Source organism: Mastomys coucha, unplaced genomic scaffold (genome assembly GCF_008632895.1).
Source record: "Mastomys coucha isolate ucsf_1 unplaced genomic scaffold, UCSF_Mcou_1 pScaffold5, whole genome shotgun sequence".
Taxonomy (NCBI): Eukaryota; Metazoa; Chordata; class Mammalia; order Rodentia; family Muridae; genus Mastomys; species Mastomys coucha.
The window spans coordinates 15,113,876-15,127,902 of record NW_022196911.1 but is presented as its reverse complement, the minus strand read 5'-3'; the positions used below and the strand labels follow the sequence as shown (position 1 = coordinate 15,127,902).

Here is a 14,027-nt window from a genome sequence, read left to right as displayed (position 1 = left end):
CTATCCCATCCCATCCCATCCCATCCTATCCCATCCCATCGCATCCTATGCTACCCTATCTCATTCCAAAACAGAAAACCCTGCCTTCTGTGATTGGCAGCTCCTGTCAGGAACACCACAACTTAAAGTAGGGGGGTCCCAACAAGGCCTTCTAACCATTGATGAACTGCTCTGTGTCAAACTCTTGATCCTGTTGTGTGATCATCACTGTAGGCTCCAGTCTAGCCAGAGTTTTACTATTTACCTGATTAGGTAGACACAGCCTTAGAATAAATAATCCAAACTTCAGCTCGGTTGGTGGCAATGAGAAGTAGGAGACAGGGCTTCTAAAACCGTGCTTTCACTTCTGAAAGATGACTGAGGGTGGTGACTGTTTGTCCCTGCAGGGTCATCTGCTTGGCCTTCCCTTGGGTTCTTTTTCTTGCGCATGCCTCTGCTTGGCCACCTTTCTGGAAAGCCTTCTCTCAACATACTGTTTTCTAGTTTCAGCACGTTTTTCTAGATAAATAACTTCTTTCTCAGCATCCTTCCGTGTAACTGTAAGCCAGCAATTCCCAACCTCTGGGCTGTGACTCCTTTGGCAAACCTCTGTCTCCAAAAGATTTACATCACAATTCATAACAGTAGCAAAACTACAGTTAGTAAGTAGCAATGAAAATAACCTTTGGTTGGGGTCACCACAGCGTGCAGAACAGTCTTAAAGGGTCACAGTGTCAGGAGGGTTGAGAACCACTGCTGTAAGCAGTTGTCTCATGGCCATCTCTGTGACTGCCAACCTCTCTCTAGATGTTTATTCTCAAGCTTCCTCTGAGGTTCAACTGCACTGCCCTGTCTCCGTATGGCTCCCTCTCTTATGTCTCTTCAGGCCTGGGGTCTGTCTCTGGCTTCTGTTGCCCTGAGACTGTTCCAGAGTTCCTCAGCCTAAGATAAAGTGCTCTTCCAGGGAGCACCTTCGACCACTTGTTTGAGAACATGTCTGTCATCCTGGACAATGCAGCAGCTGCCCTAGTCTGGCCAGATTTCCTATGCCACCAGTCTGACTCTTGACATTTTGCCTTGCCCTTGCCAACCTGTCTTCTGGCTGGACTGAGACTACTTACTGGGCTACCCTACCTGTTATTTTCCCCTAGGAAACTATCCATGATTAAGATCATGAATCCACTAAAGATGCTCATGTTATCTTTCTGAAAATGATAAGGACTGCTATTTAAGCTGAGATACCGACACTGTATAACTGGTTGAGTGCCTACAAGGTAATACATAGTTATTTTAGAATTGAGGGACAAGCTTGCTTTCTCATAGTTAGAATAAGTGTTTTGGATATATAATATGCCATTATTTACATTGAGGCATTCCTAGAAAAAAAGCAACCAGAGAATTTATGATAGAAAATTGAATTAATTTCCCAAAGGAAGGTTGGAGGGGCTTGTTCATTCATTCCCTTAGTATTATAACATGACTACACAATGCAAAGCCTTATTTTCATTTCTATGATTTTAAATGTAGAATGTTTAGTTATAACCAGAAGTAAAAACATTGGTCATTGCATTTTCCCTTTCTTCTAGGTATAAACCAAAAAGCAGGTATAAGCCTATTTTTAGGCTCCCAGTGACCAGTGGGGCAGACATAACCAGCCTGTCAGCGGTGAACGACTTTTATTCCCGTATCCTTCCTCTCAGTCTGCTGATGTTCCTTGCATTGAGCATTGCTTTTTGGCAAAGCCCTTTCTGGGTATTTGAGAAGTCCCAGGTCGGATGAATGGTTCTCCTTGTGGAATGTGGAATCTTTGCAGTAATTGTAGGCGGAGTAACCTTATCTTAATAGTTAGAAGCTCCCTCAAGGAAGAACAGTTTGGGCAATGATATAGCAGGACAAGCTCATAAGACTTGTCTGTATTTACTGAGTCATGCATCGTCATTTAGTGTATTTCTTAGTAACCTGTCATCCTTGTGCTAGACGTAGACTGGCCTGGCAAACCTCACAGCAGTGGTCTCGTGACAGCACAGTGCCGAGTCTACAGCTTGCACTGATGAAAAGCCATAGAGGACTGTGCAGGGCCTCCTGCAGCCGGGCTCTGCCTTTTCATCTTTAGCCCCAGTCACCGGTGGGTGTCTCCGCTTTGTCTTGTACCATGTGCTCTCCCACTCACAGTGAGCTTGGCTGCCTCTTCTGCTCCTGCCCTGGCTGGGAGGCAGGTGTGGGAGAGTTGCACTGAGTATTTTCTCTGCAACTTCAGAAGTTCTTTAGTCCATTTCTGAGTCCTGTGAAGGTCCATTTGTGTGCTCTTAGGTTAGACTGCTGAGAGGACCCTTGACTGACTTGCTGCAGACATCATACTCACAGCTGGCAGGGACCGGACTGTGGAAGTTTTTGACCTCAATGCTGGCTGCAGTGCTGCAGTGCTTGCTGAAGTCCATTCCCGGCCCGTCCATCGAATTTGTCAAAATAAAGTGAGTTGGTAGATACTATATATATTAGTTAAAAACTTTGAGCTTAAAGTGTTTAACAATTATAAATGTAGTATGATGCGATTTTGTAACCATTGCCAAATCCAATATTAGCTTTTCCTGATTATCAAGCTATGCTAAACTTTCTTCTGCAGCTATAGATATCACCAAGATTTCTTATTATTTTTTAGTGTTTTAAAATCATGTGTGTTTGTGTGTATCTATGTGGGTGCCACTGTCCTTGGAGGCCAGAGGTACTGAACTCTCCCAGAGCTGGAGTTAAAGGAGCTTTTAGGTTCCTCTCTATGAGTGATTGGAACCAAACTCAGGTCCTCCAGAAGCCGTGTGTGGGCCATCTCTCCAGCCCCTGCAGATGTCTTGACAACATTGCATGGCACTTTTTGTTTGTTGTCTTTGACTAATTATGAATTCATTTAAATATTTGTGGCTAGCAATGCATCTTCACATAAGCTGGAGTTGGTCTGGATGCACATGTGATGGTAGCAATGATGACATTCACATATACTGCAGGCTGTGGCAGTCTCTGAGTCACAGCCTCTCCCTGAGCTGTCAGATAGTTATCCTCTTTGACATATTGTGGGTTTTAAAGAGGTGCTTAGATGCATTGGAGGCCAAGGTTAACAGTCTAATGGACTAAGTACTCTCTTAGGTTTCTATTGCTGTAGTATTTTACCTTGACCAAAAGCAACTTGGAGAGGAAAGGGTTTATTTCAGCATATAGTTTATAGTTCCATCATGGAGGGAAACCAGGGCAGGAACTAAGAGACAAGACAGGGACCTGGAGATAGAAATGGATGCGTAAGCTGTGAAGGAGTGTGGTTTACTGGTTTGCTTCTCCTTGCTTAGCTTACATTTTTATACAACTTAGAGCTACCTGTCTAGGAGTGGCACCACCCACAGGGCCTGGGCCATCGCATATTAATCATTAATCAAAACATTCCCCACAGACTTGCCTCTGATGGAAGCATTTTCTTAGCCGAGGCTTCTCTTCCTAGATAACTCTAGTTTGTGCCAAAATGATAAGGCAAAACCAAACAATAAAAAAAAAAACAACCAACAAGGGTAGTCATTATCTAAAAGAGCATCTAAGACATGGAAAATGCTGATTTTAAAAAGATCTGTTTGTGTATGTGATGTATGTATGTGTTTGTATGTGAGTGTATGCATTTACCATGATACACATGGGGTCAGAGGAAAGCCTTGAGTGGCAGTCCTTAACTTCCATCTTACTTGATGCATGGCCTCTCTGCTATTTGCCACTGCGCTGTGCACTTCAGGCTAGCTGGACTGCAAGCTTCCAGGAGATCCGACTCCCATCTCATTGTGGGAGATTATAGGCAACTTTCTCCACACCAGTTCATGGGCTCTAGAGATCTGAACTCAGTCAGTCAAGCTTATAAGGAAAGTGCCCTCACCATTGAGCCATCTTCCTGCCATCTGTTTGTTTTGTTTTTGACTAAAGATGTGATTTTATTTTTGAGAAAGTATCTCTTTAAGTAACTTAGGCTGGCCTGGAATTTGCAATCTTTCAGTGATTCCCTACGAGTTACTGCCAAAAGGCCTCAGAGGCTCCCAAATAACCCAGGCTGTTGCCATTGCTTTTGACTTCCCACCGTAGCTAGACAGTAAGACCCATTGCTGAAGACACTACACATTTATTATTTATCAATGACTGTAGGGCATTGATAAATCAAGCTGGAACTATTCTAGAAACTAACTTCCTGCTGACTACCCATCATAGTTAGGTGCTATGCAGGGCACATATCTAGTATAGGACCCTGCACATTATAGTACTAACCCACTGGATAAGATGTATTCCGTGGTGCAATAATAGTATTGCTATGGGAATGACCAACTGCTTTCTGGTTGGATTTGAGGAAGGGATTGAATCCTGGTAGAAACAGGTCACAGGGCCCATGGCTCAGAATATCATAGGCCCTGGGGGAAGGGGCAACTAGCAGGCCATTTTGTTAAATGATCATGTTGAACATGCCTTCTAAATATTTATGCTTGTACCCATAGATTAATGATGTTCTAAAGCGTCTGAGAAGCGTCCTTTTGTGTGTATATGTGATGGATGGATGGATGTGCTTAGGCTACCGTCAGTGCAGACTTGTGGTTTGTTAAAGTGCTGAGTGCAAGAGACAGTTGAGTGTTAACCCCTAAGAGGACATCTAGGACAAATCTTTCTCCTCCTACCCCTCAGGCTCAGAGGATGGGAAGTTGTGCTGTGAAATGCTGTGCTCTGGACATGATATGGCCACCATTTATAGCTGCTGTGGCTACCTGAATAAGATTGAGCCAGTTACTGTATTCCAGTATGGATGGGAGAGGGGCATGTAAGGCTCTACCCAGTGTGTGGAACTATTAGCAATCAATGGCTACTGGAAGGAGGGTGTAGTGACTTCTCTGTTGGGTTGTAGCTCTTGATAGTTGCCTGTGCTCTGAAGGATGCCCCATAACTATGTACCCAGCGCAGGCAGCACTATCTGACTTAGTGGGACATGAAGAGAAAGAACATGAAGGTGAAAGGGATTATTGAAATGGAGGGGTCTGGGTTGGACATGTGTGTGTGTGTGTGTGTGTGTGTGTGCAATTGTGAATGAGTGAGTACAACATTTCTTAAGATGGATCTGTCTTCTTTAAGAGCTCCCTATTCTTTAGCTGAGACAAAAGTAAGTGCTGACTTAAACATTTTCAGTAATTCATTTCTTCGATGAGATTAGATTTTATTTCAATCTTATGTTTACAATGGTCTTTCCTCTCTTTAAACAATTTATCAAATGTTTAAATTCCATCAAATAGAGTGAGAAGGCAGTTACATCTGTCTTTGTGATGAACTCTTAGTTTAGTACCCACTCCTAGAAGCTTGGTTAAATCTCCTCTACCTTAACATTGCTATGTATTTGTGTACACATATAGCCATGCATGTTTGTAAATATATATATTTGCATGCTGTTTATTAACTTAAAATATCTGTAGATAAGTACTCTGATTGCTATTCTCTCTGGATAGATAGGTGCAAAGCAAGCAAGGTTCTTGTGCCTGAGGAACTCATAATCTCATCAGAAGAATGTATGATCACACAGACTCAATGTCCGTCTGATTAAATACATGTGGACAAAGAGTAGAGAAAGTAGGGAGGTACCAGGAGTTATGTCCACAGGACCAGAGTGCAGGCAGTAGATATTGGTTGTTATGTTTTGGTGGCAAAGCAAAGGGAGGAATGGACAATAGAGACTGACTGGAGCAGAAATGTTCCCTGGTTTGGTGGACCCTCATCAGGACCTTGAGACTTACTCTGGGGATGGTGACAGACATTGCAGAGTTGGAGTGTGATCAAGATCCAGGCATGGTGTATGAGCTTGTGGTTTGCAGCAGCTATGGATTTCAGGACCAGCTGTTAGTTTGGCTCAGCTATTAGACGTAAGTAGCAAGGATGTTGGAGGGAGTGTGGTGTAACTAAGAGGGTGTGCAGCATAGTGACTGAACTTTGCATCTCTCTCTCTTTGGGGTGGAGTCTGAGCTTGCTGTTTGCACAGAATGCTGTCCCTTGAGGTGGAGCAGAGCTGTCACTGCTGAGTGGGAATGTATGTGGAATGACTAGGCCTCACCTGGAAGCCTGGGACTGCTGTTACCTGGTTGCTTCTTAGTCATTGTTTGCTTTCTGTGGAGTGCTCTGAGGTGCTGGAGTAACCTCATGAGATGTGTCTGCTTGCTCTGTCAGTGTCATGAGCATGGCATGCCAGGAAGGGAGAGGAGTGCATGATGCATGTGGTCCTGCTTATGTCTTACCTGTTGTGCTGTGGGACAAGGAATCCTGCTCTCAGCTTCCCTGATGTGCCACAACAACCAGTGCTTTTCACTCTGGCAGAAGCAGCTCATTCTTCTACCAACAGTGGAACGCAGTGTTTCATTTCCTACATATAGAGTTAGCATCATTTTGACTTTTGCAGTATCCACTGGCCTGGCTCTCTTCCCTTAGATAGTGTCACAGCCTACCCTTCCCCCAACCCCCAGGCCTGCCTCCTCCAAGCTAAGAGGGTTCAGCAGGAGCTGAGTCAGCCCTTCTTCAGGTCTCCCAGGACACACTCAAATTTTGTGTAGCCCCTCCTCAGAAGACACATCCTCTGCTCACAAGTCCACCATGGTTCTTATGACAGGGCTGAGATAGGGACAGCAAACTATGGGTGGTGCAGAGTTAGGGAAGCCTGCTGGTGCTCTACAGCAGAGCCAGTGCTGGCCAGGCAGGGGCAGGCAGTGTGTTGTCAGATGGTAGATAAAGCCTGAAGATGGTATTTCTTTTAGAGGACACTGGGACAGTGGCAGGCTCTAAAATAGAGTTCTGTCTGCTTCAGTGTCAAAGTGGTTCGGAGAGGATTTGGTGATGCTGCCCCATTTTATAGGACAGGCCTGCAAGGGTGTGAGGAAGCATGGCCTGGCTTGTTCCCTTCCTGGGTGATGGCTCAAGGCATGCTTTTCTCTGAGGAATCTTCCCATCAAATGTGTCTGCATGAGGCTTGAAGGGCTATTGCATGCTTCTGTGCAGTGACTGTGCTCAAGTGCCTATCCATGTGGCCTTGTGGACTGACAGTCCTTTGAGAACCACTGTGGTGTGCTCTTAAATGGGAGGTGTGATGTTAGGAAAAACAGTTCTTTTTTATTTTTAATGGGGAAATAACTGGTTTAACTTCCCAAAAGTAAACATATGATGGAATGCAATGGAATGCAGGGAGAGAGTATGAGGTCACTGAGGCTGGCACCATGTTTAGTGGCTTGTTTTCTGAAGATGCCTCTTAAATTTTCGTACATGGACACAGAGCACATCAGAGCAGTCAGACTCACCACAGCCATGTGGGTGCTGTGGTTTATGAGATCCTTCAAGTCTAAGCACAGACACATCTAGGTCATACTTGACCCAAATATTACATTTCAGTAAGAATAATGCAGGCCAGTTCTCACTCTGTGAAATTTAAGACTTAAAGTGGTCACTCTAGTCAGTGCTAGTGAGGCCTCTCTTGAGCATTTCCACGTACCATCTAGAGCCCAGTTCTAAGGATGTCTTCCATTGTTAAGCTGGACAAGTAAGCTTTAATTCACTGTTCTTCTATATTTATAAGAATTACCCTGATCAGACTTTTCTATTGTTGTATTTTATCATAAAATTATTTATTTTTAGATTGAAAATATTGTCTTAATATTTATTGATATCTTAAAATCATATCAGACATTTCTTCTTTATTTAAAAAGTGTTTTAAGAACACTTAACAAGTGTTCTAGTTTCCTTAATGTTGCTATGGATAAAATATTGACAATAACTGTTACAGTAAATCTCCAATCCAAATATGCCCTGGCAAAGAAAACATAGCACAATTAACATGAATACAAGCTGTGCGTCTAGATTGGGCAGATGGACCACTACACTACCATCCTCTCCATCTATGAGACCCCTTAGAACTTTTGATTTCTCCAGGCCACCTAGTTCTGCTCCACTTTCCTTCCACCTCCTCCTCTGTCTCCCCACCCCGCTCCTACTCCTTCTTCTTTTAACAACTTTCAGCTCCACCTTCCCTTTCACTACCCAATCACCAGCTCTAGCCTTTATTTTACAAATTAAGGTGGGAAGAAGGTTTACACAGAATCACCTGAGTGCAGACTCATTCCTTGTTTGCTGCCTCTCACAGGAGAAGGGAGAATTAGCTTCAAATTACAAATAGCCCTAGAGCTATCCGCAACAAATAGCAACTTAAAGGAAGAAGAGATTTATTTGGCTTATACTTCCAGGCACTCTCCATCATTGAGAGAAGGCAGGAACTCATGGGTGAACCTGAAGGCAGGCCTGCTTATTACACACAGCCTTACTCTTGACCTGGAAACTCATTCACTCAGCCAAGAAAGTCAGTAGAAAGCATGGTGGAGTATTTCTTAATGGAATGTAGGCACTCTCATGCTTAGCCAGCTTTCTTATCTAGCCCAGGACTACATGCCCTTCGTATGGTATTGTCTACATCCAGCTGGGCTCTCCTATACCAGCTAACAATGAAGACATGTCACAGGACATGTTCTGGGCAACCCTTCAGTGGAAGCTTTGCTGTGGGATAACTCTAGCTCCACAGCTCCGATAGCACGGTGTATCAGATTCTTGACTGTAAATGGAGACTCAGTGCTTGGTTTGCTAAAAGGATGAAGAGCTAAAGAAGTGTGCAGAGTGCTATCTGGCACAGTTAATCCTCAGAGTGTGGCTTGTTACCACTGAACCTAATAGAAGCCTTCATTTCCTGTTTGTAAATGAAGAATGACTTCTAGGTCCATCTTATATTTAGTTTGCTATATAGTATTTCAAGTAGCCTTATGAATTACAGTGTGTTTAAGGAGTGTTTTGAGCTAAATGGCTTCTCTGGTGGTGCTCAGTTGTTTTACACAGCCATCTTTCTTCTGGAATCACCAGAGTCATGAGATGTCAATGCCTGGACTTGCTGAGTCTTTATTCCTAGGGACTAGTGGGGCCCTGTGGTACATAGTCATGTTTGATTGCCAAGGTGCAGCTCAGTGGTCTTTTATTTTTTTTTAATTTTGTTTGTTTGTTTATTTTTTTATTAGATATTTTCTTTATTTACATTTCAAATGTTCTTTCCTTTCCTGGTTTCCCCTCTGAAAAAAATCCTATTTCCTCCCCCCTCCCCTTGCTCACCAACCCACCCTCTCCTGCTTACTGGCCCTGGCATTTCCCTACACTGGGTCACAGAGCCTTCACAGGACCAAGGGCCTCTCCTCCCCATTGATGAGCGATTAGGCCAGTGTTCTTAACATATGACAACTGCAAATGGTTCAGTGCTCATCGTGCCATGGGTGGCATCCAGATAATTTATTGAATAAAGATTATCATCATACATGCTGGTGTGTGAACATGCTGGTGTGCGAACATGCTGGTGTGTGAACATGCTGGTGTGTAAATATCTTAATCTTTTATCTGTTGCTGTTTTCTGGTTCTTTGGCTCTCAGTTGCATTGGGTGTGGTAAGCACACAGTCATTATTAAGGTTAGAATGTACTTGCTTAGTTACCCTACTAGCTGGTGTTGTTCAGCCTGGGGTTGTACCCTGAGCATCCCGTCCTTAGTCACAGAGCACTTAGGCTAAGATACTTCCACATTGACTTTCTTGCCTGTGCACTCTGTTATCTACATAGCTTGTTGTGCTATTCATAGCCGCATGGAAGGTTAGAGTCCTACTCTAAAGCTATCAATTTAAGAAAGGTTATGTTGATTTCTGGGTTTAGATCCTGGTATTGTTAGGTGTTATTAGTCTTTACAAGTTTATCTTAGAGTCTGCATGATGCTTAGCAGGTAAAGGTGCTTGAGGCTAAGTCTGAGGATGATGTGAGTTTGATCCCAAGACCCTGAGTGGTAGGAAGAGAGAACCAACTCCTGCAAGTTATCAGAGGTCTGTCTATACATGCATCCCCTCCCAAATTAAGTAAAATGTTTTCAGAAAGCTCTCAATTTTTTATTTTTCCACCTGATTTCAGGGATCATCCTTTGTAGCGCAGCAGTCCCTGGCCTATAATCTCTTCCTGACTACAGCTGTTGGTGGTGGGATTCGACTGTGGGACTTGAGGACCCTGAGGTAAGGCCAGCCCGCAGCACAGCACTGCCCTGAGGGAGATTGGAGCTGAGCTGGGCATGCAACCTGACCCTTGTTACAGATAATACGAGGCTGTGACTAGTCTCTGTAAGCTCTGGAGAAGGCTGCCTCCTATATAGATTTGATGCAGTCACTTTGGGATGGGGGAGCACGGGTGCCACTCTGTCCTCTGAAGGCCATCACATGCAGCTTCTGAGAGTCAGAGATGTGAGAGGAGGCAATTACACTATAGCTACGGCCATCCCAGACACGGATCCCTGTCACACACGCCTTGCTTCCACTGGACATCTGTACTGAGCTCACGCAGCTCCCTTGAAACTACACTGATGGTACTTCACCTTAGGCTGCTTGATCTTCCTCTTCTGAAGACATCTCTATTTAACCATTAGCCTTTATCCTCTAATACTTACAATATTGCAAGCCATTACTGTACAGAGCATATGGGATGCAGCAAAGCTGACAAATGTTAATATATGTTCATAGTACACAGGTATTCATAAGGAAACATGAGCAGTGCTTGCTTTGTTCTTGGTCAGTAGAAGAAATATTAAAGTCCCACCCTGCATAAATAAAGTTGCATAATCTCATTAACTTGTCTCTGTGAGGGGGTTTACATGGTACTTGGTAAGTGCTTGAGGGACTCAGTCCTTTATTAGAGTGCTACATCTCCCCTAAAGCTTGAGCTATTTCTCTACATAATTTGTGATTTTATAAAATCAATTTGAAAAATTTATAATATCCAGAAAATGCTTATTTGACATTTCTCCTATATAAAGGTGCATTCACTCTTAGTTTTGTCATCTGTGGGAATTTATTACTTTTGAAAAAGGAGTTTAAATTATTTTAAAGATCCCCTTAATTATATACCATTTAATAATTCTCAATATGAAATTTTGGTAGGGGTGGTAGGGTGTCTAGGATATAAAAAAGCTATGGGTTTGATTCTCAGCACACATACAGACATCAAAGAAAGATTTTTTTTTAGATATTAGCTTGTTCATTTTATAAAGGAAAATGTGTTGGTATCTTTTAATTTGTCTTAAGATGTAACAACCACTTTCTGCCCAGCTGTTTCTTTGTACCTTGCAGGTGTGTGCGCTGCTTTGAAGGGCATCCAAACCGCTCTTATCCATGTGGAGTTGCTTTTAGTCCTTGTGGAAGGCTCATGGCTTGTGGTGCGGAGGACAGACATGTATGTATGTATGCTTGCTCTGAGTTTCTAGGTGGTGGTATTGGATAGACCTTGAGCCCCATTGAGTACGGGGATAAAAATCTATTTCATGTCTGACAGTATTTTAATGTAGTTACCCAGCATTAGAAGTCCAAAATAGTAAGCTGTGATTGGGGACAGCTCCTTTTTCCTGAGTCACAATACACTATCACATGTATCATTCATTTCTTCATGTATTAGTCATCCCCGACATAGGTCTCTGCTCCATGAACGACTGTAGTGTGTGGTGCAGGAGTGACAAGGTGTAACAAGGCATTCCTTATCTCTATTGGGTTCTTAGAGAACTGCATGCTTCTCACCGTGTAGTTGCCTCTCTTCCTCTTCACCTTTCCTCTATGCCAGATCCATATCTCCTGCAGATGTGGACCTCAGAGATCTTATATGTTCCGGGGCTGTGGACCACATTGCCACATAGCTGGAGGCTAAGCCCACAGAGGAGGCCAGCTTCCTTAGGAGACCTTGATGCTCCTTGGTTGGAAACTGTGCTGCCCTCCCTCCCTCTCCACTGTGTGCCTCAAATTGCTTTATCTGAAAGGTCACTTGATGGTCACTTGTCTCCTGTAAAGTGTCCTCATAAAATTCCATATTGAGAGTCACATGAGGCACAATAATGGTGGTACCCAAACAAGAACCTGGGTCTTAGTTGAGGGGTGCTCATGAGGTACTGCAGGATAGTGCAGGTGCTTAGCACTCCTTGTTCTAACCCAGCCCCTCAGCATAGTCTCCAAATGAGCTCAGGCTTCCATGGGAGAAGAAAGAGGCGACTGTCAACAAGCAGGACAGGATAGCAAGATGGCAGGATGCATGCGTTTCCTCTCAAGGAGATGCAAATTAAGATCAATGACTACTGAAGTCATAGAGAAAGAAAAAAAGAACAGCTTAGAAAAGACGAGACATAAGTAATGGGCACTTTATCCAGCATTCATTGGTTTCTCTGGACTACAATTGAATTATTTTCAAAAACAATGGCCAACTTTACTACGAAGCTTTAAAGACTTATGCATCATTGACTATACTTTTGTTTGAGTCCGCCATCATTTCTTACGGGATCTTTGTGACTGACACTTTACACTCAAGTAATAGAAGCAAAGAAACTTGTTTTCTAATGAGGTCACTGGCTGGCTTCATATGTGCTGTTTTATATCATAGCACTATGGCTTTTTACCGAAATGAGTGTTTGGCATTTAAGCACCACTACGTTTCACTCTCGCAAAAAGGAAGAGATGCAGTGCTTTGGTTGTTCCTTTATCACATTGGAATGAAAGTGATGGCCATTGTTCTGCTTTTTCAGATGGCATTTAGAGCAGTAATTCCCAACCGGCAGGTCACAACTCCTTTGGGGATCACATATCAGATATCTTGCATATCAGATATTTATGTTACAATTCATAACAATAGCAAAATAACAGTTATGAAGTAGTAACAAAATAATTTGTGTTTAGGGGTCACCACACCATGAGAAGCCATATTAAAGGGTCACAGCATTAGGAAGGTTGAGATTCAACCTTCAAATCAATGGATTTGTAGGGCCTTATTGTGTATACATCTATGTTCTATATGAAAGAACATTTGCAAAAACTGTGCCTGAAGATTAACAAAAGAATCACTGGAGGCTTAAGTGAGAAGAATGAACATATTTTTTTCCCCAATAAGAACATGGGCATTGGCCAAAGAATAAAAAGTAACTCTGTATTTCTTTCATCTGGTATATAGCAGATACTCAGTAATATATAAATGTAAAACAAGTATAAGCATCTCTTTACTTATAAATTTTATTTACTGAACAATTTAAACATTTGTCACATCTGTTTGTGATGTGTTAAAAGCCACAGTTATAATTCAGTCCCCCCAAGAAGCATAAAATCTAAAGAAAAAAATTCACGGCACTTTCTTTTTGGGAGGATGCTGAGGCGTCCTTGAGCTTGTTTATAATGGGAACTAGCTATATAGCTCAGGTTAACCCTCCTGCCTCAGCCTCCCAGCCACTTTGTCCTCACAGAATATAAATCGGAAGTGTCCAGAGTCCAGAGGGATGTAACTCACCCCCTGATCATGATATTAATGATTAATGAATTAATGTATTCCTGCAGGCCCTATTGGAAAGAACCCCACTTAAATGAGTGACTCATATCCAGCATAGTTTTTCATAGAAAGGAATTCTCTACATAATCCTTTCCAAAATTCTCCCCCAAAAGAATAATTAAATGGAAAGGACTAGTTTTATAGAATGAAAATAGAGAAATATTTCAAGCGTTCCTTTGTAGAAAAGTAACAGGCTCGGGGAAGTTTTACAGGACTCTTAAAGATCAGCAAGATTCAATAATATCCATTTCAAATCATAAATATCATGATATATCAAGAATGTATCATGATTATTCTTTTTCAGTGAATGTAATTGATGTGAAAAACTTCATAATCTTTCAGAGAAAAGCTACATTTAGCTTATGAATATCAATGAATAATTTGAAATGAAATAGGAACAAGCAGAACCCACATGTTGTTAGCAGTGTATCACACAAAGATGGGTTTATGTCAAGAAATGCAAAAAGATGAAATACCAAGAAATCTACTAGTAAAAACTTAGTGCATTAGTAACCAACATTAAAAACAGAATCATTTAAGCATCTCTATAGATGCAGAAAAGTCATTTTAGTGGAATCCTATACTTATTCATAAATCCTCCAGT

General features: G+C 42.4%; 1 protein-coding gene across 12 annotated transcripts in view; it reads left to right on the top strand.

The window, feature by feature from the left end:
* Wdr27 (WD repeat domain 27) overlaps positions 1–14,027 on the top strand; it is a 114,694-nt gene that overhangs the window by 55,215 nt on the left and 45,452 nt on the right. For 11 of the 12 annotated variants that reach the window (XM_031354675.1, XM_031354674.1, XM_031354676.1 and 8 more), the window contains 4 exons: positions 1,566–1,663; positions 2,329–2,450; positions 9,995–10,092; positions 11,200–11,302. In XM_031354675.1, coding sequence (XP_031210535.1) covers positions 1,566–1,663; positions 2,329–2,450; positions 9,995–10,092; positions 11,200–11,302 — 421 coding nt within the window. Of the gene's footprint in view, positions 1–1,130; positions 1,254–1,565; positions 1,664–2,328; positions 2,451–9,994; positions 10,093–11,199; positions 11,303–14,027 lie in introns of those variants that run through there. The other variant, XR_004113738.1, reaches the window with a different exon arrangement.